This window comes from Cottoperca gobio, chromosome 19 (assembly GCF_900634415.1).
Source record: "Cottoperca gobio chromosome 19, fCotGob3.1, whole genome shotgun sequence".
NCBI classification, from domain to species: domain Eukaryota; kingdom Metazoa; phylum Chordata; class Actinopteri; order Perciformes; family Bovichtidae; genus Cottoperca; species Cottoperca gobio.
The window spans coordinates 16403944-16427659 of record NC_041373.1 but is presented as its reverse complement, the minus strand read 5'-3'; the positions used below and the strand labels follow the sequence as shown (position 1 = coordinate 16427659).

The 23716-nt window shown below is 41.6% G+C and overlaps 1 protein-coding gene across 2 annotated transcripts; it reads right to left on the bottom strand.

Moving 5' to 3' along the window:
• Position 1: 1 nt before the first annotated feature.
• On the bottom strand, positions 2-23036 carry ace (angiotensin I converting enzyme (peptidyl-dipeptidase A) 1). Of its 2 annotated transcripts, XM_029456133.1 has the most exons (27): positions 23019-23036; positions 19216-19253; positions 18347-18587; positions 15195-15362; positions 14987-15074; positions 13652-13795; positions 13330-13521; positions 12540-12637; positions 12188-12357; positions 11850-12073; positions 11580-11724; positions 10903-11001; positions 10185-10307; positions 9886-10091; positions 9331-9467; positions 8857-9015; positions 7347-7434; positions 7037-7180; positions 5368-5559; positions 4834-4931; positions 4256-4428; positions 3148-3371; positions 2913-3057; positions 2633-2731; positions 2277-2399; positions 1873-2057; positions 2-534 (listed from the first exon to the last, which is right to left on the bottom strand). In XM_029456133.1, the coding sequence occupies exons 3-27, from the start codon at positions 18578-18580 to the stop codon at positions 335-337; spliced, it is 3858 nt and encodes a 1285-aa protein (XP_029311993.1). In that variant the 5' UTR covers positions 18581-18587; positions 19216-19253; positions 23019-23036; the 3' UTR covers positions 2-334. The 2 variants fall into 2 exon arrangements, with proteins under 2 accessions (XP_029311993.1, XP_029311994.1); XM_029456134.1 differs by lacking the exons at positions 19216-19253; positions 23019-23036 and having other exon boundaries at positions 2-531; positions 18347-18751.
• Between the last annotated feature and the right edge of the window lie 680 nt (positions 23037-23716).

The following is a 23716-nucleotide window of genomic DNA, read 5'->3' as shown; positions in this document are numbered from 1 at the left end:
ACATATTTAATGTATTTATTGTAGAAATGCAACAAATTCAACAAAAGAAAAAATCAAATATTCAAAAAATGCAATCAATGACTTTACAAACATTCATTTAAAAACATTTCCTCCCTAAACATTCAAATATTCCAATTAAATTACCAAACTGTAATGTTCTTTTGCATAGGCAAACAATAATTTTACTCGAAGTGTATACAATAAATATACAAGACTAAGGAGGCAGACCAAAAAGAAAAGCACATTTGATCAGATGTATTGTACAGCACACAAAAACAATGGTGTTCACATTGAGGTTGGTACTGTGCGAGCGACAGTGAACCATCACGGAGGACTAGTCCTTTTGCTTGAGCTCCATCGTGGATAAGGACTTTTCAGACCTCTTTTTTGACTTCCTGTACTTGTAGCCCAATAGGATGGTGACCAACAGGAGCACCACACCGAGGACCAACAGGACCCACTGGCCCGCTACGGCAGAGGAGCCTTCCACACTCAGACCCAGGAAGTCCACTTTATCAGCTTTGACTTCACCTGCTGGACACGTACAGGAAATAACAAATAAGTACTGATGGAAGGAATGTTTACAATGTTTACTCGTTCACATTTAACATATTGAACAAGCTGCAGTTCTCCACATGAGGTGCTGTTCTGTCAATTTCAGATCTAAACACGCCTACTTTAGCCGCTAAAGGGAAGAAAAGTAAGAGCAGTTTTAGGGTATATGCAGTCATGGTATAGTATGCCATAAAATAAAGTAATTAAAAATGTCATAGAAATACAATGACTTTTTAATGATTTGAATTAAGATTATTATTATATATTTCTTTATACAATATACAATGACTTTTTCTGATTTTATTTTATACACTATATTATCACTTTTTATAGACATTTTTATGGTATACTATACTAGTAACATTTTCGCCAATTTATTTAATAGTGTATAATATAATATGACATTTCTTACAGCATTTTTCAAAGCACAAGAACTTGACGTTTTGTTTTAACATAATATATGATTATTTTATGAATTTAACTACAATACTATTATTTTTTAGGATTTATCTTTACATACTCTATTACTTTTATTTTTCATTCTTGACCGATTATACTATGACATTTTTAATTACTTTTTTCTGACATAATATTCCATGACTTTTAAAAGATAATAGTATAGTATGTTAAAGATGTCATTAAATGCTCATAATATTGTATGTCATTAAAAAGTAACACATGTCATAAAACAGTAATAGTATAGTAATTAAAAAAAGTACTATACTATACATACTAGTCAAAAATAAAAAAGTATCAGACAAAAAGTCATAGTTTAACATTAATAAAGCTTTAAAAAGTCAGTGTGTCAAAGAAATTCATGAAAACATAACAGCATTGTATGTCAATGTGTACTTTCCATCAAAATATAGGTCATGTAACAAAAGTCATACAAATGAAATAAGAAAACATCCGTCTTCATATTTCTGTGCCACATAATAATAACCCAAATTATGTATTTTTCTCTTTTTAACTGCGTGACAACAGCTGTGTTCTCTCTTCCTCGCCCTGTTGCTAAGAATCTCATCACTCTAATCTGTACACATCCTTTCAGCAGGATCTCATCAGTAAAACCAGAGGAGCAGGAGATTGGTTTCACTGTAAGCCGCAGGAGAAAAACAAAATGAATGCCTCTGTGTGAAAACATTATGCCTCTTTTTTCTTTTTTTTTCTGGGAAGGAGATCAAAAAAACATTTGGCTCGGTGTTTGGAAAACTTATTTAACACAAAGCGAGTAGGCTGTGCTTCATGCGTGTGCTGTTATTCATGTTTCTGTGGAAGTATCAAAGTATGTGGATGCATTGAATGTGCTGGACGTACTTGATGGTTTCCAGTCGTACTCGGGCCACCCGCGAATATCGTTGTTCTTCTTGTTCTCTTCCTCCAGCCATTTAATGAGCGGTTCGAAATACTCCATGAGAGGCTGGGCATTCATTTTGGGCTGTCCGGTGATCATGGTCATAGCCTCGGGCCACGGCTTGCTGAAGCCCAGCTTCATCACATCCCTGCAAACGGCAACACACAGAGGCTCAGAGAGGAGGATCAGTAGAATCACAAATAAAGAGATTTTACTTAACTTTTAATCCCAATGAATGCACACTGACACGTAAAGGATATTTTTTGTATGGAAACACTATAGCCTAAGTGGTTGCATATCATTCTCTACACAAGGTAGTTATGGGCTGGTACACCTGTGTGTGTAGGTGTGTGTGTAGGCTACTCACCCCATTAGCTTCCCAGCTTCTTTAGACTTGTAGATATCGCAGGTATGAAGAGGACCCACATGCTTGGCAGCATCACACAGAGCCTTGTGGAACTGAAACTGGATGACGAAGCTAACGAAGTACCTGGTTGAAGATCAATAGACATGTACGGTCATTGCGTTGCTCTAATCAACAGGAAACAGGGAAACTGACATCAATTCCGCATAATGCTTATGATTTTCTGTTTAGCCATGCGAGGATCTGTGCTTATCTTATCTTTCCATATTTTATTGGAGTGTGTTGAAGCTGTTATCAATCTATCTGTACTCTATAATTATCAGATGTCCTGTTTGTTTTGCCGAGTCAGGACACTTTACCTCACATATGGCACATTGGCAGGGATGTGGAACTTTGCACCTGGGTCGAAGTCATCCTCAGTGCGGGTTACAGGTGGACACAGTCCCTGGTATTTCATTCTGCAATGTAATGATGTATAATCTAGTTTTAATTTGAGTTAATCATTTACAAATGTATTAATTTATTACACAGTCAATCTCCCACGAACTGATAAACTTTCCTTTATTTAATAATCTATAAAAAACATTCTAGATGATAAACATTGCATTATGTAATTGTAAAAACACTGGTGAACTTTACCTGAGGTTCCACCACTCTTTATTGTACTCGTTCGACGGGATGCGCCCGTCAAATACCTTCCATCTCCACTGATCCATCAGGTAGCCAAAAGGTAGGAAGGCGATCTTGTCAAGCGCCATGCTCATCAGGAAGTTGATATCACTCTCTAGAGGAAGGGACAGAAACACCCAAATCATTAGCGGTGTTATGACATCACATGCTTTCACAGAAGTGCACCGGACTCATGTTCACTCACCGTGGTTGTTTTCAACATTGTCCAGGAGGCCAATGGTCTGCAGATGTTTGGGCGTGGACACAGACAGGGCTAGCACATCGCCGATGGCCTCATGGAAGCCGGGGTTGGCTCCATCGCGGAAGGAGACGGATTGGTCTTTGTACTGCAGGAAGTACTGGACGTGGCCCATCTCATGGTGCACCGTGATCAGGTCATCCATAGTCACAACAGTGCACTGTTTGATCCTGAACACACAAACAAGGCCATGATTACAGCAAAGAACACCACTAGTGTTACATCTTCTTGGCTTCCATGCACTTAATGTCTGAACATGTTGTTGAATCCTTTACACCACCGTTCTAATGTTTGGAATCACCTGTTCAATAATAGTTTAAAACAGCGTCATTTGGATTTAGTTGATGTCCCCACAGTGTTACATGACCAAGAGGCAACCTCCAGTTTTCAAAAATGAAACCAATGCAGAAGTGTCCAAAGTTGCAGTTCCTCATATGGCCACTTGAGGCTCCAAAAGAGAGTCAATCCCCATAAACACCACATGTTAAAATTCCCAACTTTACAGCAGAAATGCACATGTTTACAGCCTGGTACAAAACAATGGTGTGGGTCTCTATGGCTAAATTACAGTTACGAACCACCTCTTTGCCCATGGATTAATCGGAGTGGGCACTGCCAAAATGGCGACGGCCAGAGCCTAACAACGGCTCTTCAGAAACCTCAGGGTGACGTCACGGAGACTCGATCCGATTTAGAATTAGTTTTCCAGTCCAAAAAACGTAATTGACCCATAATTATTATTGAACCACAACGATGATTGCAATCAGGCTCTAAATATTTTTGGGAACTCGCTTTTCTTTGGGACTTTTTACAACCTAAAAGCATGAAAGACCATTAAAAGAATATAGAGTAGTCCTCTCAACCATCTGTCTGTACCGAATCAAGCTTTTGTGGCAGGAGATTTAAAACCTTTGAGCAGTAGAATACTGTATATCTGGCTGGTTGCAAGTTTTGAGTGAGTAATAATGTTAGGCAAGACCACCATGATGTCAGAACTGACAGCACTGATGGCAGCCTACCAATCAGTCAGGGTCTGAAAATACAAGAAATGAACCTGAAGTCTTTTCGGTTGTAGAAGTCCCATGCAGAGGCGTGGCACACCACCTGGCGTCCGTCAGACGGCTTCTCCAGCATGGATTTGTTCCAGAACTCTTCTGGCATCGGCAGCAGACCCAGAGAGATGAAAAAGTTGTCTGATTCCTTAAACATTCTGACGGCGTTCCAGCCCTGAGCGGGAAAAGTAGAGTATCGGTGAAGATGTGGATGTAAGTGTGAGTATATGTAAACATGTTTGCAGGCATTCAACATTTGGAAAAAGCAACAGCTTCATTTAGAAAAGGTGTCACTGGACAAAGTGTAAACAAATGAAAAAATATGTCATGTCAGTTATGGATGTTTGCTATTTTAATTAAAATCCTTTATATCTATCCTCATTCTGCTTGATCCGTTACTTTGGACTGCATCAGATTCTTATTTTCACTGAAACAAAAATTATCCTTGACCTCTAAAGTGGTGAAAGACTGCATGAGCGTGTGTGTGTGCGTGTGCGTGTGCGTGTGCGAGTGTCATTGTGTATTCATGTGTGCAGGCTAGGTGATCATTATGCAACAGCTGGCTCATGTGTTCATTCACCTGTGACACCATAGCAGGAGTGGCATCGACCTGCGTGGCATGCGGGTAGGGCATGGCCAAATCCATTATGCCAGACCACGTCTGTGCCCACATGTTGCCTGAAAGGACAGAAGACAGCATTCATATTTTCTTTTCTGCAAGTTATTGGACAAGTCCTATAACTCTGCTCTCCGGCTGCTCTGCCGGTGTTAAACCAAGTGGGATTTGTGGCTGTGAGTCAGTCCAATCGCTCACCCTGTGGAACTGTCACACACAATCTCACGCTTGATGCCTCTGAAAGCAAATTAAATCCCACCTAAATCCAAATGCATGTACCAGCCAACGACAGAATATCAATGGGGTATGCTTCCACACAAAAGGAGAGTTTGGGCTAAAGTGTTAGAATCCTTTAAATTCCAAAGTGAAATACTGACTGCCTCAACTCCTGAAAGTCTGTTATAATCAAAACTCAATTGCAGAAGGCTCCAAATATGGTACTTACACACTGTGTAGCTTTATGAAAAGCAGTCCCAAAACTTCCTCCTTGTTACTTACCCAGCAAATGAGCAGGAATGGGTCCATTCAGGTTGATGTGCTTGGAGCCGTACTTTTTGTACAGAGACCTGCGGACGTAAGCGTGCACATTCTGATAGAGCGGCTCCAGCTCCTTCCACAGAGCCTCCAGGTCTTCCTCAAAGGTCGGGGTTTCATACAGGGAGCGCCAGTAAGCCCCATTGTCAGAGTGGCCTACAGACAGTAGCAGGGATACAATTAAATAAATCATCAGTGAGGTGTCTGTAACATAGACAATGTAGATTTTAATGCAAACTTTTGAAGCTGCTTCTGAAGCAAAAATATCCTAAATGGTGCCATTAACTTTAAAGGGAAACCCAATCTCTGACTCATCTAGGTATTTACAATTGAGACTTTTTTGAGGGAATGAGGGAAAAGTAATGTCAGATTATACCCAGATAATTCAGTACAAATTAAAGACGTATAGGAGGCTGATATGCAACAAGAGATATTAAAGAAGGACTTGAAGTTAATATGCTCTGAAGCACACTTGGTAACTGTGGAGGGAATTCAAGTGGAAGCTCATTGTCAGATATTTTTGAACACCACATATAACGGCAAAGATGGGTCCAACACACTAACTAACAAATGTTGGACAAATTGTGGAGCACAAACAGGAAATAATTTCCACATATTCAGCTCATGCTCTAAACTATGACCATTCTGGGTCATGTGTTCCAGACTGACATCCCTCAAGACCCACGGATCGCCTAATTAGAGGTAAAACCTGAAGGCATAGAGGGAAGAGCTGCAAATGATTAATTACAGATCTCACTAACCACAGCAATGACGTGTGTTACTATTAAGTAGTTAATGCCTGAGGCTCCCACATACAATCTGTAGACCCAAAGAATCTGGGATATCTAGGAGATGGAGCAGATAACCTACTCTCTAAGGTTATAAAAGAAGACATTTGATAACAGACCTAATCTCACATATCCCTCTCCCCTAGAAGATAGATGTGTGGATATATATTTGTTTTATTTGCTTAGAATCCAATTGGTTAGTATCTTTGTGTGTTTTATTTAAATGTGTTACATTTCTTATTTTTCTTTTTACTATTTAATTTATAATCTATTCATGTTTTGCTTATTTCGTTCTTTTTATGTCATTATGCAAAACTGTAATGGATAATATGATTTCACTGAGAAGAAAAAAGAAAGAAAAAGAAAGAAAAAGAAAGAAAGAAAAAGAAAGAAAGAAAAAGAAAGAAATAGAAAAAAGAAAGAAAGAAAGAAAGAAAAGAAAAAGAAAGAAAAAGAAAGAAAAAGAAAAAAGAAAGAAGAAAGAAAGAAAAAGAAAAAAGAAAGAAAAAGAAAGAAAGAAAAAGAAAGAAAAAGAAAGAAAAAGAAAAAAAGAAAAAAAAGAAAAAAGAAAGAAAAAGAAAGAAAGAAAGAAAAAAAGCAATTTTGTTGTTGTTTATGTTTTGCCAGTGGCCAAATTACCAAACTCGAACGCTGGCAAAAAAGAATACAGAGCTTTAGATGACAAGATTATACCACTTTTATGTCTTTCATGGAATATGTGTTAAAGTGGCTCTTTGATGCTCGCTCTGAAAAAGGAAATTCTCAAACTGCTCCCGCCTGCTCTCCAGGTCCCACTTTCAGAGAGAATCACAAGGTGGAGGTACAATTACTCTACAAGGTCATACCATTGAGTTTGGCAGCTGTGTTGGCCAGTTCAACATATCTCTTGTAATCCTGACGAAGCACTTTGCCAGCAGAATCTCTCCATCCTTTCCAGGCAAACAACAGTTCGTCATAATCCCTGGACTCTGCCATGATCTTCTGGAGATCTGAAACACAGCACGTTCTGTTGTTACACTAACTTTATCTACTGCATGCTGTACGATGCAGCAGAGTATTCTTGTATTAAACATTTTTTTGCAGTGTTACTCATATGCTACATTTGCTTCATTATATTAGTTCACATTAGGATCGGCGTGTATTTCATAGTTTTACCTGGATCCAGTGGATGGCACGTGCCATCATCTCGGCACACCTCAGCCACGCTGTACTTGGTCTCCATGTTGGATAGGAGAGTGTTGTACTGAAAGATAAAGCAATAGATCTCACTGAAACCATCAGCAAGTACGTGCTTTTGATATTTAGTAAATAAATGTGGCAGCATTCTAGTGCTCAGGTGGAAACAAATGACTCTAAAAAAAATACATTTGAGAATCACTGAATGTTGAATTTACATATTGACAATAGTTACAGTTACTACTTGCTTTTGAGTGCTTGAGTTGGCTGGTACTTGTTTGACAAAAGTATATTTTTGTGCACAACTCCTAGAGCTCTGAGCCTTCTCCTTTCAAATTCAAATCCAAGCAAATTCATGGTGGCTCTTGCTTAATTGCACACAAGTAGGTTCACAGGTTTTAAAAACAAACCCAAAGTATTTGTCCATCTTGTGTATATTGTAACGGATTTTAACGTGGTCTTTCCACCACTTTTAGATAATATTACATTACAGAAAATGGTGGGATTAAAAATGAGTAGTTACTGAGCGTAACCCGAGATCTATGAATACGTGCGTAGCCCTCTAATGTCAGGTCATTACTACCTGCTGATTGGGCATTGAGTGCAAAGATCAGCATCAGGGCGAGCGGAGCCTCGATGGGGTGAAGCAAAGAGGAAGTAGAAATAGAAACCTGTATTAAGGTAAGACAGCTCACAGTTATGGCTTTGGTGGTTAGTTTGACATGTGGTTAGAGTTTCAGTGTGCTTTCAGCTGATGGAAGTGGCAGACTGAGCTAACATGTAAACGGACCCTTTCTGTAATGAAAGGGCAGCAGTTAGTCAACACTAACTGATGAACACATTAAGCAAAGTGATAGGAATCATGTCAGTAAACTACCAGTAGTTTATCTTGCTTGTGCCTCATTACAGGCTTGGAAAGCATCCATTAATGCTGTAGCCAAATATAAATTTATAGATTTGAATTGGCAGGCAAATAAGCTAAATGCTAAGGTTAAGTCCAGCCGTGTGCATCACCTTTTAGTGTCTCCTGGAAACAGTTTCCGTTGTCGTGTGTTGCTACTTGCAGCGCGTTTCCGAATTTGGTTGCGTTTCCAATTGTTGCGCATGTGTAGTCAACTTGGACAATTTATGTTTTCTTAATTTGCTTGCCGTTAATGGTCTGGGACGGTTCCTTTTTGACTGCCTGTAACTATATTCTTGGTTAGCGTCATTACTGCTACCATCTGCCAAGTCCGTCGTTAGCTAGAAAGTATTAGCTAGCTAGAGCTGATGGACGCCTGTCAGCGTGAGCAAGTGCCACAAACATTTGACTCTAATAAGCATAAGCTATCATTCATATCTGCATCCTTGTTGCATGCGCATTGACAGTTGTTTATAGAGAACATGTCTCAGATTTTCTGTCCCTTATTGTCAAGAACGAAAAACTTCCCCATTCAGCTCAACCAATAAGGAGGAGTAACAAAGACCGGTAAAACCATTTCCTGCACACCTCTTCCAGTTCTGCCTGCGGCAGCGCGGCCCTCTCAATGTCGCTGAGTTTTGTCATGATGCGTTTGACCGAGCCGTCCTGGAAGTCAGTGGTGTCGTACTGACGGGCCTGCCTTCCATAGTTCAGGGTGTGGACTGACATCTCCAGGTTCTTCTTAAGCTACAGAGGAATAATGAATACTCTTTAATTTTTCTATTCTCACATTATGTGTCAGTGGAGGGATGATTAGATGGATGGGTTAAACATCCACAGATGGGTACATGTAATTAGGTAGATGCATGCATACATTGGGTGATTAGTGACTCAATCAATTACTGATTCATTGACACATTTGATTAAACAATCATTTTATTGATCATTTTATTGATTAATGCACAGAATCGACACGACAGTCCTTCACATTTGATTGATGATGATGATGCTTGAACAATGTTAAAGTGATCTCTATGTAGTCGGCCTGTCAGAGGGTCTCACCATGTCCTGCTTATTTTCTTCGTTGATGTCGGTGTTGTACTTCCAGGAGGCCTCTGTGTAGGCGTTCCACACCACCTCAGCTGTGCTGTTGTACTCTTTTAAAAATGTCTTTGCATCAAGCTCATCTGTGTTTTTGTCTGGGTAAACAAGAGGGGCAAGTCAGCTGAAATACTGCAAGTAAAGATCCATGCAATCAAGTCTGGATACGAACACATTTTTAGATTATGAGTATGACGTGTAAACACCACAGGCTTTATTATTTTTCGGCGTTCGCTTACAATGGATAGGAAAACTGCACTTTTCTGTTTGTGTGCATACATGCAGAGAGAATCTTGGAACAGACAGACATTTTATCAAAGCTAAAGAAACCCCACTGCACCGCATCTAATCCATCCTGCAGAGCAACAGTTATTACATTTAAGATAAAAGAAAAATCGGATTTATTCTCTTTTTACATGCTGCTTTATTGAGATTAGTTCTTATACTGAATTCTCCCTTTACCAGATAATATGAACAAGTTTTATTTTCTGTTATTGGTTCACCATTCACTCTTACCAATATCCTTAGGGTAGCCCTCGGGGATGGGTGGGACCCAATTAAAGTCAGGCCATCCCAAAGTCTCATTTTCATTTTGCTTTTCCAGCCACTTAGTAATGGGCTCAAAGTATTTCATCAGTGAGCTGGCGTTCGCCTTGTTGGTCCCTATAGCCTCCTGGAGCACTTCAGGCCAAGGCTTGGAAGAGCCAGCCTGGAGAATCTTCCTGGAGGACGTAGAATGAAATGACATGCATTACACCTGCACTGCTGCCTTAAAGCCATTATTCATGTTCTGTGTAATCAACAACCAGACATACTTTAAAATGGCCCCAGCTTCTACGGAGCGGTAGATGTCACATTCGTGCAAGGGACCCCTGTGATTGGCAGCCTCGCACAATTTCTCGTGGAGCTGGAACTGCAGAATGAAGCTGAAAAAATACCTGCAGGGGAAATAATTGCTCAGTTATCTCTTCAGTGATTTCATTAAAGTCAAATCATAACATTTGTTACTTTCATATTTGACTAGAATAGTACAAAACTAAACATGACCCCACTGGTTTGGATAAGAATGTAAGTGTGTGTTTCAGCAACCACTACACACTGTTTTTCTCTTTAAGTGTGTGTGTGTTTGACTACCCGTCAGTCCCCACATTGTTAAAGAACCCAGCTGGAGTTTGAGGCTTTATTTTTTTCCAAGCTTCCTGCTATTGTATCGTTTAAAGACCACACTCAAGTACCAGTAATCGAGTCCTGATTACTGCACACAATACCTTAATTCCCAGCACACCAGCCATTCTTTCATCTTCATCCACATATTTCCCCAGTTCCCTCATATGTGCAGGCACAAACACAAACTTGCGCACTTGATTGTGCACTAAAGAGGCCTCATTTTATGCAATTTAAATCTCAAGTTTGTTTGTGTAAAGCTAATCAGACGACCGTGAAAATACAAAACACATGTCAATAGCCCACGCTGATCGTCTTCATGTCTTCTGTGGGTAAACCAGTTACCAATTACATAGAACAGGATGTTACCTGATGTATGGCGTGTTTCCAGGGATGTGGTATTTTGCACCAGGATCAAAGTGGTCCTCTGTGCGCTGGGTGGCTGGGCAGATGCCTTGATATTTTGTCCTTGAAAATGAGACAGAGTTAAAACACACTGGCATGAGTTACATAACCAAGACACGAGTTCTGGAAAGTTGTTCAGCCTATAAGGATAGTTTTCTTTCCCCATTCGTTAAGTTTTATGTATCCATTAATTGTCAGCTGGGCATGTGTGCTCTTTTTCCACACACACACACAAAGTGTGAATACCAGCCAGTGCAACCACAGCGCTCTACTGTTACTCAGAGTAGCTTGACTTAATCTGTTGTGGCTGGGATTTAAACAATCTCACCAGTCTCACTCTCATGTTGACAGTTTTCAACTATCTTACATATTACGAAAGCATAAGAGTTCCTGAAATTCAGTTATGGCTTTTGATGCGCCACCAAGATTTCATCCGGCCGCCCCTATGAAAACTTTCTGGGAGCGCCAATGTAAAGCAGCTAGAACAGTTTTTTCCATATTGAAATTACAATGTAAAAACAGTGTGACGTACAGAGAATTATTATCCAAATCTGCAGCTCCCCTCAGCTTTATAGAGAGTTTCAGCTCCTTGTTAAACCTTCAGTATCACGGCTCTCTCAAGCCTGTGTATAAAGGCCTACCTGAGGTGCCACCAGTCAGCGTTGTAGCGCTCAGGAGGCGTGTTTCCATTGAACACATTCCATCTCCACTGGTCAATGAGGTAGCCAAAGGGAAGGAAGGCTATTTTCTCCAGAGCCATCTTTAACAGGAAGTTGGTATCAGTTTCTGGAGAAACACAATTTTATTTTTTAAACATTTGATGATGAGTAAGGAGTTATCCAATTAAACGTTGGCAATTCATCCACATCTGCTCCATGGAAGGGTATACATTTTTGTCTTTGTCTCTTTACCATCGTCAGAAGTCACAGTTTCCAGCAGTCCTATGGTTTGCAGATGTTTGGGTGTGGAGACAGAGAGTGACAAAACATCGCCAATAGCCTCGTGAAAACCGGGGTTGGCTCCGCGACGGTAGCCCACAGGCTGGTCCTTGTACTGCAGGTAATACTGGACATGCCCCATTTCATGGTGTACAGTGAAGAGCTGCTCCATTGTTACTGTGGTGCACTGCTTGATCCTGAAGAGGATCAAATTACTTTGTTCTATCAAGTTTTATCAAGAAGATGAGCAATGAATTAGGTGCAACTATAACTCACTAAATACTTCACTTCTAGCTACGTTAAGATGTTACCTGAAGTCTTTGCGGTTGTAAAAGTCCCACGCAGACGCATGGCATACCACCTCTCGACCTTCAGGCTTCACCAGCATGGATCCTTCCCAGAACTCCTCAGGCATCTTCTCTAAATTCAGAGACGTGAAGAACTCCTCGGCCACAACAAACATGTGCGTGGCGTTATAGCCCTGTGGATAAGAAATAACATTCGGCTCAATGCCATCTGATGAAACTATAATCACATAAAAGCAGAGCAAGAGTTTGATGTATGAGATGTATCATTTGAGGTGACCATCTGCAAGATCAACAGAAGGATTTGTTTTTACTACAGTTCATCCTAAAAGGCACAAAGTCTTTCCGCCACACTTACTTTTTTCTTCATTTCATCAGTCACGTCGAAGCTGGGCTTGTCAGGAAATGGGATCATCATATCATAAATATTGTTCCAGGTCTGGGCCCACATATTTCCTGAGTGTGAGGAAGAAAACACACTTAAGCAACAACTCTGACTTGTTATGGGATACTCGGCTCAGGGGCGCTATAGGAAACCACTCAATCACAGTAATGTGATAAGCACACAAAATGTCTTTCAGTGTTGCGTCTGCATCTCGATACTGTATTGTTCCTGGCGTGTGCGATTACATCATTGATGATTACCCAAGCTTTTACTAAATCACCGTTTATGTTAGGGACTGTACGAAAACAATTGCAGCAGTGACAAAATACACCACAGTAAGATCTCCGAGGTTGTGGATGATACTCCTTTTTTAACCGAGTTTATTCCCCATCAAACAAACTACCTAAGAAGATTTAATGAGATTCAAAAAGGGATTTAATAAAGGAGTTTGGAATTCATTAATTTTTATATCATACATTTAATTTGAAGTTTCGTTCTCTTTGGCGGCAACTATAAATCTCACTTCCCAGGGTTGGCTGATTGTGCACACGCAAGGCATGTTATTCACATACTTATTTTGACATAAGTGTTCAACTTTACAGTAAAATTGCAATAAAAGGATGAAAAATTGTACAAGTCTGGGCATGGGAAAGTTGAAGACTCCCTCTGATCTACAGTCCCTTCTGTCATGCAGCACAAATTCATGGCTCTTGCCAGCAGATAGTGTAGGTAGCAACATACACTACCAAATGTTCAGTTGTACCTAGCAGGTGGGCAGGGATGGGTCCTTTAAGGTTGATGTACTTGGGTCCGTACTGATTGTACAGCTGGCGGCGCACAAACGCATGCAGATTCTGGTAGAGGGGTTGAATGGTCCTGTAGAGACCCTCAATATCCTGCTCAAAGGTCTCAGACTCGTACCAAGAGCGCCAGTCAGCTCCAGTGTCAGCAAACCCTAAACAGGACAAATTGTTATGTTCTCTCATTTCTACCCCTTTAATCTTCTTGTTCTACAATCATGTCCTCCTCATTTGTAGCATTATGCACCTTGTGTTGCTAATGTCAAAAGGTGAAAGAGTTCTTACCATCCTCTTGAGAGGCTTTGTTGCTGAGCGAAACAAACTTGGGGTAGTGCTCCTTTAGAGGTACACCTGATGCATTGTGCCAGGCCTCCCACACGTACAGCAGCCTCTTGTAGCTCCTGGAGTTGGCCATGATATCTGTAAGATCTGCAAAATAAAACATCAGTCATGAAGAAAAGGGTGGCATATAAAGGGTGGCATATAAAGGGTGGCATATAAGGGTGGCATATTAAGGGTGGCATATTAAGGGTGGCATATTAAGGGTGGCATATAAAGGGTGGCATATTAAGGGTGGCATATTAAGGGTGGCATATTAAGGGTGGCATATTAAGGGTGGCAGAGCTAATCCGGTGCACAGACAAAAGAAAACGTACAACTCAAAAGCTGCTGAAGACGGATCGTTGTTTAGATAACTTCATGCTCTCAGCAGGAAGAGGCCAGAACAGACTCATTATCCAAGAGATTCTGAGATACGAGTGTCGTCTAAAACAACATTTATCTTCAAAATGCCAAAAATAGGAAATGAGGGTGAAGATGATTCAAATGGTGGAAAAAGAGTTGGTTGACGGTCTGTTATTACAACGACACCATGTGTTGTGTTAAAGGATGGACCGCGCACATTGAATGACCCCGTTCCACCTTAGATTGTTTCCAACACTGAGGAACCAGTAATCAGTTACCTTGTTTACCTGCACCTCGTACAAATCGGCAACATAAACAAGCTTAAGTCGAAATAACTGTTTGTCACACTGTGTGCGTTGGCAAGCAATTCTCAATTACTTTTGGCAGTTGTTGCTGACAAAACACAAAGCCATTGTTCACTGTTAAAAGCTACCGACATGATGTTTCTATGGCTTTTTACTCAACACTTATGGGCGCACATCCATAACACTTCCTTTGGAGACCTCTGTGAAGTAATTTTGCCCATCCTGTTACTTTTTCCAAGAGCAGATAAGATCTTAACCACTTACAAATGTTCTTTCTTCTAGACTTCTTCTCAACATTGTTGTGGGTTTTATATTCCTCAACCTTGCTCCGATCTCGTTTCTTTCCAATAATCCCAAATGATCTAAAATCGTATAAATTACGCATTTTGAGCCTCAAAGTGAGCCGTTATTCTGCCCACCAGGGAGGTTGTGCTTTCAGTTTGGTTTGTCAGCAGGATTATGGGAAAAGCTACTGGCCTGGTTTTCATGAAACTTGGTGGAAGGGTGAATTAGGGACCAAGGAAGGACTGATCTGAAATCAATGGGCAGATACACAAATGATTGCAAGACGGGTCATAGCCTTGGAGGTCTTGCGCTCTCCAAGTGCCCTTCTAGTTCTACATTTACTCACCAGGTTCCAGGCTCCAGCTTATGTTCGGCTCTGGGTGCACCTTGGCTGTTGAATAGATGTTGTCCATGGTGCTGAGAATGTTGTTGTACTGGAGACAAAACCAAGAGATTGGGAGTCAGTCTATGACGCTCAAGAGGTCAGCACTAATAGTGATAAAAACATGGTCAGAACAAATTCCCCCATTAGAAAATATGAGACAGAAACCAACCTCCTTCCTTTCTTCCGGGGGCAGGTTGGCCACTCCCAGGATCTTGATCTTCTCTATGAGTTTCTTGTCTGAAGGGTCGAGAGTGTTGAGAAACGCATTATTGAAGAGTTCCTTGGCCTTTAACCCCCACGCTGAGGAAAAGGCCTGTTCGTCAAGGGATGCATTCACCTAAAGAGGAGAATGATAAAAAGTTAAAGAAAGATGTAGCATCAGTCTTTTACATTCTGCAGCTCAGTGTAGCAAAGATAAGAGGATATAATCGTTGATGTGAAAATAACTACACATTTGATCATTTGCAACGCCTCATAGACGACAGGGAACAATCGATTCTACTTTGAGGAAGCTTCGGTTCTTTGATATTATATCAGTTTGTCGTTACACATGTCGTCTTTCTCACTATTGAACATATTGGATGGATTGTCATGGTCAAGTGGTGCATGGATGGAATACAATGCAATTTGGTGCAGGCATTAAAAAAGGTCTTTTACACTAAAATGAGTGGTTCCTGAACCGGTTCTGTTCAGAATTCTTGGAATCTTGGTCCCATCTCGCAAATCGTTCCGCTTGAAGTTTTGAAGTTCTGCTCAAGGGTGCGTCATCAATGGAGGGCGTTACACAATGTACAACGGAAGTAAACAGTAGTAGCAAGATGGGGGATTGCATTGATTTCCTGCAAGTTTTTAATTCTGGTAATACAGATATTAGTTTTTATCCATACGACACGGCGGGAACCACATTTTTAGGGTCCGGACTTATTTATTTTTGGTCGAAATGCTCTGACCGGTTAAAGATAAGGCGGAAAAGGAGTCTTTGTAAACTTTGGTGATCCCCTGGCTTTTAATCTCCCACCATAATAAAGTCAAAACTTATCCAATACTTTAGTTCACCGATGTAATAGTTTGGTTTTATTAACAAATGAGCCGCTAACAGCTGCATACTCTGTTATTTAACTTCTATAGCTGCAACACGTCTACATCTGGGCCTTGCTGTTCCAACATAAAAAGAAAATGCTTTATCAGTTGATTGGGAGCAAGGACAGAACAGCGGAACAAGCCTAGCGCAAGGATAATATGTTTTGAAAAGGACTTGTCCATGTTCAAGTACACATGCTCGTATACGGCATGAATAGGCTGCTGTGGAACATCGTACACGTGCGCCACTTTAACTTGCTCCAATTCAAAAATGATTAACTACAGCTTTATCGTCACAGCACTAGGTGTCCCATATGCAGCATCTTTGACATTTTATTGGCCTAAGAATAACATGAAAGTACAAGGTTGCAAAGTCAAAGTTAAGAAACCACTGGAAATTGAGCGAGCTTAAAATCACGCTTGGGAAAACATGGTCACACTAATGTCGAGGTAACCACATTCTGAGATAACCGAGAAACCAGGAGCTTCATTCCAGGGATGTTTTCATGGAAGCCTTTATCTGTCTTTCTCACAGGCTTCACTAAAACAACATGCTGCAGGAGGAACACTGGTGGCAGTGAGTTGAAGCATTAACGCTGACCTTTGTGCTCTTCCTCTCAAAATCTGTCTTTCTTTCCAGCCTGGCTACACCCATCCATCCTCCCAGATAGTCAGTCTCAACCAAAGAAACGTTCCCTCAATGTCTTCTTGTTCTACAAGCTGCAATGAATGAGTACACATGCTTTGATTTATCCTTTAAGGTAGGTATTTACGTAAATAGTTATTTGTATCTAAAATACTTAATTAGAAGCTAAATGTTTCGCTTGAAGGTAGTTCTCAAACTTCACATCGAAGTACTGGCAGTAAGCGGTGAGACGAGCCGCAGGTCTGATTGTGACACATGAAGGCAGCTGGAATTTCATTCTGGGGTTCGAAAGACATCAGATATTGATTTCCACTCTCATAGCTTGTGAGCTGATCCTCATTCTGTCCGATCTTCCACATGTCCACCATGACTAACACCCTCACATATGAAGCTGAGGAGGAAGTGCGTGTGTTGCATTTGCATGTTTGTTTAATTAATTAATTGTTTTGTTTATTTAATACGCCACTTTATTCTAATGACTTCAGTGTTGTGCAATAGATTTACAGCGCAGCATAAGTGGAACGCCAACATTAGAACATTTCTCTGCCGCTCCCTGGCTGCCAGTTTAGATGGAGCTCAGCGCTCTGATCCACTTTGATCCCATCTTTGAACTGCCCACATTACAACTACAATCCCGTTCATCTTTCACCTTACATCCCGGACTGCATTCTGGAGAGCAGAACAAATTCTTAGGGGAGGGGTTGCTCCATATCTACACCTGTTCATTGTGTGGAGACCAAATCCTAGATAGTGTTCTGCAATCCTGTTGTGACAGCTGTCCAAGCACCAGAGGCTTTGCCCTGAGAGTGTCAGTTGGCCAATTTGCATTTGCGAGTCTGTACGTGACAGAATAAGCTTTTGTTTGCACAACGCAATGAAAATGGGTGAATTAACCTTTGTGCCTGAAGGCAAATAAACATCTTTCACACGCTACAGTTTCATTGCCATCTCCTGCCTCGCTGTACACTTCTGGGATCCTCTATCTCTCTCTCCCTCTCTTTCTCTCTAGTCTACAACGTTTCACAGGTATACGTTGAGATTAAACAAACCATTACAATCTGCCATTAATGTAATGTCTCATAGCTTGCCTCACATTTTTGAATTTATGCAAAGATGAGGCATTTTATGGGCTGCCAATATTGCCACTTTGGATCATAAAGACTATTGGTGTGTGCAGAACTGCATTCTGTAGCAGGTGCGTCCATCTGAAGAACATATAAAAACAGATACTTGTAACCATACAGTAAGTAGCCAACAAAATGGCATGCAAGACCCCCTAGAAATGCATTCAAAACTTGGAGACGTTCGCACTGTAGGCATTCAGATTTGTTTTATATTTCCATTAACACACAAGCTGAGTTGGCTGCAGTGGGAGGAAACTGAGCATGTCATTCTGGAGGGAGATGAATAAGAGTGATGTCCAAATCAAGCAGGGCTCAGCTCCACAGAAACCCTTGACCATGCATGCATTTATAGTGACGTGGTGCTAATGCTGGCAACTACTGATCTAAATGGGCCAATTTCATGCCAGCGTGACAGAAAGTTTCAGCTAACATGTCGCCCTCTAAGCACTAAGACTCCAGGAGTTGTCCTACCTGCAGCGCCGAGTTGTAGTCTGTGAGGTTGGTGTTGTAGTTCCAGCTGGCAGAGACGCTTTGGAATAACACCTCCTCAGCTGTGGTGTTGTAGTCATTGAGGAACATCAGTGCACCGTCCTTGGTGCCGTCATAATAGCCTGGCAACCAGTGTTCTGGCAGAGCCTCAGAGAGTCCCAAGACTGGCAGCAGCAACAGGACTGACCACAGAAACCTGTCCATGCCAGTGCCCATGGCGAGCCTTCACCAAAGAAAGTGTGGAAGAGAAAAAGTGAAAGAGTTGGAAGGAGAACTAAAAATACAAGTGAGTACACCTTCCTCCTGGAGCTGCTGTCTCATCCACTTCTTCACTGCTCCCTTCTTAGTCTCCCAGCCTGGCTGCTGGTGAAATGCAGAAGCCAATGCGAGCTTCTTTTTAAGTGTCAGTGTAATCCAGCCCACACTTCTGAAGCCTTCCCTCTTTTCACTTTACAGCACTGGACACATTTCCCCCCCAGTTCCCTTCCTGACTACCATCTTTCCTCCCTGCCTTCTTTTTTACGTTTAGCAGACAGGATTCAGATGGGCGGCGGTATCTAAGTTTGTATAATTGTACGAGATGAGAGATAAGATATGACAGTGCAGTGTGTCTGTAGAGTGGCGGATCTTCAATAACCAGCACAGGAGTGTCTGGGAGGGATTCTATACTTTGCTCTCAGTTCCCTCCTCCAGTTTAGTGAAAACAGAAGAGGGGGGGGGGGGGGTATAAAGACTGGGGAAATAAAAGAGGATTGGGGAATGAAACAGGAGGGGCGTGACATGATTGAAAAGGCTGCAAGAGATTAGCAGAAACCGTGAGATAAGGCACAAAATGGTGAAAGAGGGCTCACCTTGAGTTGTGTCTTTTATACCGCACATCTTTCTCTCCCTAGTCAGTGGAAAGAAAACACATTAGTACAAATAGAAACAGATTTACAACATATCCCATTAGTGATCAAAAGTCTGCAACAACCCCCTAGCAGAGACAGCTGACGGGTCTTTTTTAAGAACGAGGAGCTTCACAGATTTTCAAGCCCTGAATTCTTGGCATGTATAGTCAAATCTAAAGCGTCTCACTTTACTGTAGCGTGTAAAAAGCTCTATTCGATTAGCTGTTGCACAGCAACTGTGATTGCAAGTAGCACAGTGTATACCAGTTACTGTGACAGTATAGCACTAGAGTATTGATTTAAGTAAAGGAGCTGTTTATTTCCTCCACTTGAGGGAATAAGAAACATTTGTGCACTTTGCCATAATTACCAAACAAACCAGTTTTTTTTCGTAATCTCCAATTGAGCCGTTACACCGTCTCATCCTCCAGGAAACCTGAGAGCAGTTTATAATTATAACCAGGTTATAATTTACACTCTTTACAAAATCACATCTCACGCCCTAACTGCATCTCCTTCCTGGCTAGACTGACTACATGAGCCATCCGACCTCTACAGCTCATCCAGAATGCAGCAGCCCGACTGGTCTTTAAGCCAACTTCTCCCACAATGCACCTCTCCTCCACTGGCTACCAGTGTTGGCCCGAATCTGCTTCAAGACTCTGGTGCTGGCCAACAGTGCTGTGAATGGATCAGCCTCTTCCTACATCCAGGCCATGGTCAAACCATACACCCCAGCGCGTTCACTTCGCTCTGCATCGGCCAATCGGCTCGCTACTCCCTCACTACGAGGGGGACCCAGATTCCCCTCAAACAAAACCTGGCACCAAGATGGTGGAACAAGCTCCCAAAGCACATTGTACAGCATTTAGAGCAAAAACAAGTGCATTTGAACCTCAAGATTTTTAAATGGATTATGAAATCGCATCTTTGATACCATTCATTTTGGGCATTTTCTCTGCAGGAGCCAGTCAATGCATTCACTTTCAGTAAAAACCTCATTATAGTAGTTTTTATTGTTAGTAGCGGACTCCGCTGACTCAGCTCGCTTTACTTCAGAGGAAAACAATGCAAGCAATCCAGCCCATTACTATCTCATTGATTACAGCCTCGTTGCTGACGGTTAACTCTATTTAGCTAACGCTAAATTAAATACTTCCTCCTGTTGCTGCGTCACATTAACAGCATTCAGTTAAACTAGTGTGGAAACAGCCCACGGGAAACACAAAGCATCGTCAGCGTGCTCAGTGTGCACCACGAGCATTCAACAGAAATCTGTCTTCAAAACAAAACAAAGGACATTTTCGGCATTTCTTTTGTCGGTTTTGATCTTCTGCACACACACACACACACAGCTTTGTTTTTCATGTGTTGTTGACCTTTTGAGCTCCCATTGCACAAACAGATAGATGATGACATGGCACATTTAAATAGAGGAAGTGAACACTTCATGGTGTTTATTTCTTTATAGTGCTTTAGTTTGTTGGTGCTTTGTTAGGAACAGTCTGATCAGCCATTATATACAGTCCCCTCCGTGTCCAGCTTATCAGGTCACATTGTCAGGTTAGTCTGTTCAGTTGCATTAAGTTCAGTTTAGTGTACCTCTATTATTGGTCCAGAATGTTATTATTGTGTAATTGTCATTTGTTAAATCATTTACTTTGTGTTTAAATAAAACTCTATTTTTGAAAGCCCACCTGTGCCTCCTCATGGCGGCCAGCTCGGACCCTCAGAGACCCTCACAGACCCCGTCCACGCAATCATTTACACTCTAATCCCCTTTATGCTTTATGATGCAGTGTTCATACATTGTTCAAATCCATCTGCTGTCTCTGTTGCTACATACCAGCTGATCATTGACCTGACCCTGACTGGGGATTTAATCAGATTACTGGAATTGGTTAAACTTTTACACAAGAATGAAAAAACACTGAAAACATTTGCCTGCTTTCTGTTTGGGAACATTTTCCTTAAATAACATATTTTACATGTAGGAATCAAATTTAATGCACAAAATGAAAAAGTCCAATGATTACTGCGGACACGGCTCCCCAGTATATTTAAGTTTTGTGATGGAAGATGCAAAAGTAAGTCATATAAGAAGACCACCCATAGTCCCGATTGTGTTACAGCTACAGAACAAAATCGTCCTTCCAGCTCACGGTTGATATTCAAATCTCAAGCGTTGAGTTTGAAAACATCGACAGTTGGCAGAGAGGACATTTGAAGATTTGAGCACCGTAACAAGTGTGTGAGTGCGTCTTTATGTTGCCCAATGAGGCCCTTCAGAATGAAGCGGTGACTGAATGAGGCCATAAAACACGATAATGTTCAATAGAGTATATTAAACATCAAAGAGGCGATCATAAATCTTAAGGACTGCAAAAGCTGGAAAACAGAATTCGGTTAACGTTTGTGGATGATCATATTTATTTTTTAACAATGAGCACGTCCGAAACTTCATAGTTGCAGCTCATATTTCTCAGCTTCATATAAAAAGGTATTTTGACTTCTAGCGACTGGTGATAGTCAAAGTGTTTATTAACCTTGGGATCATTATGGCATTAAAATAACCTTTGATTGGGAATAAATGGAGCTACTGCTGATAAGGAGTTTCCTCTGGAACAGATAAAGATGTAATTTCAAAGACGCTGACATTTTACTTCTGAGCTTAATGAACTCTACGGGAACTGAAGTGCAAGATTGAGCCCATTATGATTCATTGCAACACTCTGACAGCTGAAGTTATCTGTAGTGACAGAAGTGAATTAACAGTAAAGAAATGGTGATTTCTTGATTAAAGATTAACGCTTATTGGTCATGTCGAGGCATCATCCACTCACAATGAGACAGCACACGAGTAGTTCAGGGTCACAATGGGTTCATCTTTGGATCACAGGATAATAATCTCGGCACAGTCCTGCGGTGCTCAGATCTGCTCAGATTGGGACACAAGTCAGAGATAACATATCTCTCAAATATCTCCAGTGTTCCTGCACACAAACAAGTGCTGATGTCTTTAGAAAATGTGAGACACATGTCCAACATGTGAGCCTCCTGGAGGGGGCTGGGTAATTATTGATAGAGTACATGCTAGCTGGGAATGACCGGGGACAGATGGAGCACTGGGATGAAGTGATAAAGTTGTGGCTGATGATGCCTGGTCATGACAAAAATATCATATGCCAAAAATAATTTCATACCCTTCATGAGAAAATAAAAATATCACAAGGTTTTTTTTATTCAGTGGCTTAAAAACTGATAAGTTTGAGAAAAGGGCAGCAGGTGCCTGCAGACTAATTGGAATTGAGCCAACAGTGAGTTCAGAGTGTTAACTGCTGCTGTATTGTGTGTGTGTGTGTGTGTGTGTGTGTGTGTGTGTGTGTCTGTCTGTGTGTGACCCGAGAATGTATTTTCCTGCAGTCTCCGGCACAATAATTGAATTTGGCTTCCCCTTTAATGGAAGTCTGTGAAGTGTGGAGAGCCTGTGTCAGAGCCAGAACATCCAATCTCCACAAACAGGCACATGTTGCACACCAGTGGACATGGATAGTGCGGTGAGATTGTGCACTGTAGGGTGCAGGCTGACATTTTCTACCTCAGTTTCTTTACCTACAGAGTTCAGATTAACCTGCGTCCCGTTCCACAACCTCCTTAATACATCACAGTGATAATATAAAGAAAAACAACAATAAAGCTTCACAGGACATGACTGACACGGTTTCTCTTCCTGCATGTCTGCATGTCTGCATTGTTCCTCTCACCTCTCTTCCTCCTCTCCAGCCTGCTGCTCCCACTTTATCAGCTCACCTGGGCTCCAGCTGCATCTCATCTCCAATCAAGCCGGTGTTTAGGCCTCTCCTGCTCACACTCTGTTTGCCTGGTTGTACTGAGACTCATGTCAGACTGTCCAGCGCTTCAGTCTAGACTGAGTTCCTGTTGCTGCCTCTGACCACTCGCTTCTCCTGATCCTCTGCCCGGCAACGATCTACCGTCTGTCTGTCCCCTACTGGTCCGTCTACTTGGACTTTTGTATTTACCCTGTGCTGAGTATCTGTCCTGCCCTGTACCTGCCAAGCTTCAACATTAAACATAATTTACAACTGTTCCTGGTTTACTGTGTGCTGCATTTGGTTCCTAACAGGCTCCGTGACAGTGAACATTGATGTTGAATCTAGGTAGCAGGTAATTTATCCAACAGTACAGGGGCCAGTAACCCGGGAACTGAATGTCTGAGCCGGGCACCTCATGCAAACGGCCGGGTGGGGCTGGACGGGGGCTGCACAGGGGTGGTCTAGAGGGTGACCGGGCAGCTCAGGTGGAACAGGTGTCTGTTGGACCTCCCAACTGGAAATGAGTAACGGGTGCCTTCCAGATCGCCGAACATGAACCAGGGATGGACTCGGACACCGGCTCGACGTAGACCTCCGGATGCAGCAACAAGCAGGAAGTTTGCACCTTA

Coding starts and splice junctions, on each gene's coding strand:
- ace (XM_029456133.1), bottom strand. CDS start 18,580: ATGGGCACTGGCATGGACAGGTTTCTGTGGTCAGTCCTGTTGCTGCTG. Junction 13,522..13,651: donor CAAAGCCTCTCAAGAGGATG/GTAAGAACTCTT, acceptor TGTCCTGTTTAG/GGTTTGCTGACACTGGAGCT. Junction 2,400..2,632: donor GCCAATGTGCCATATGTGAG/GTAAAGTGTCCT, acceptor ATCTTCAACCAG/GTACTTCGTTAGCTTCGTCA.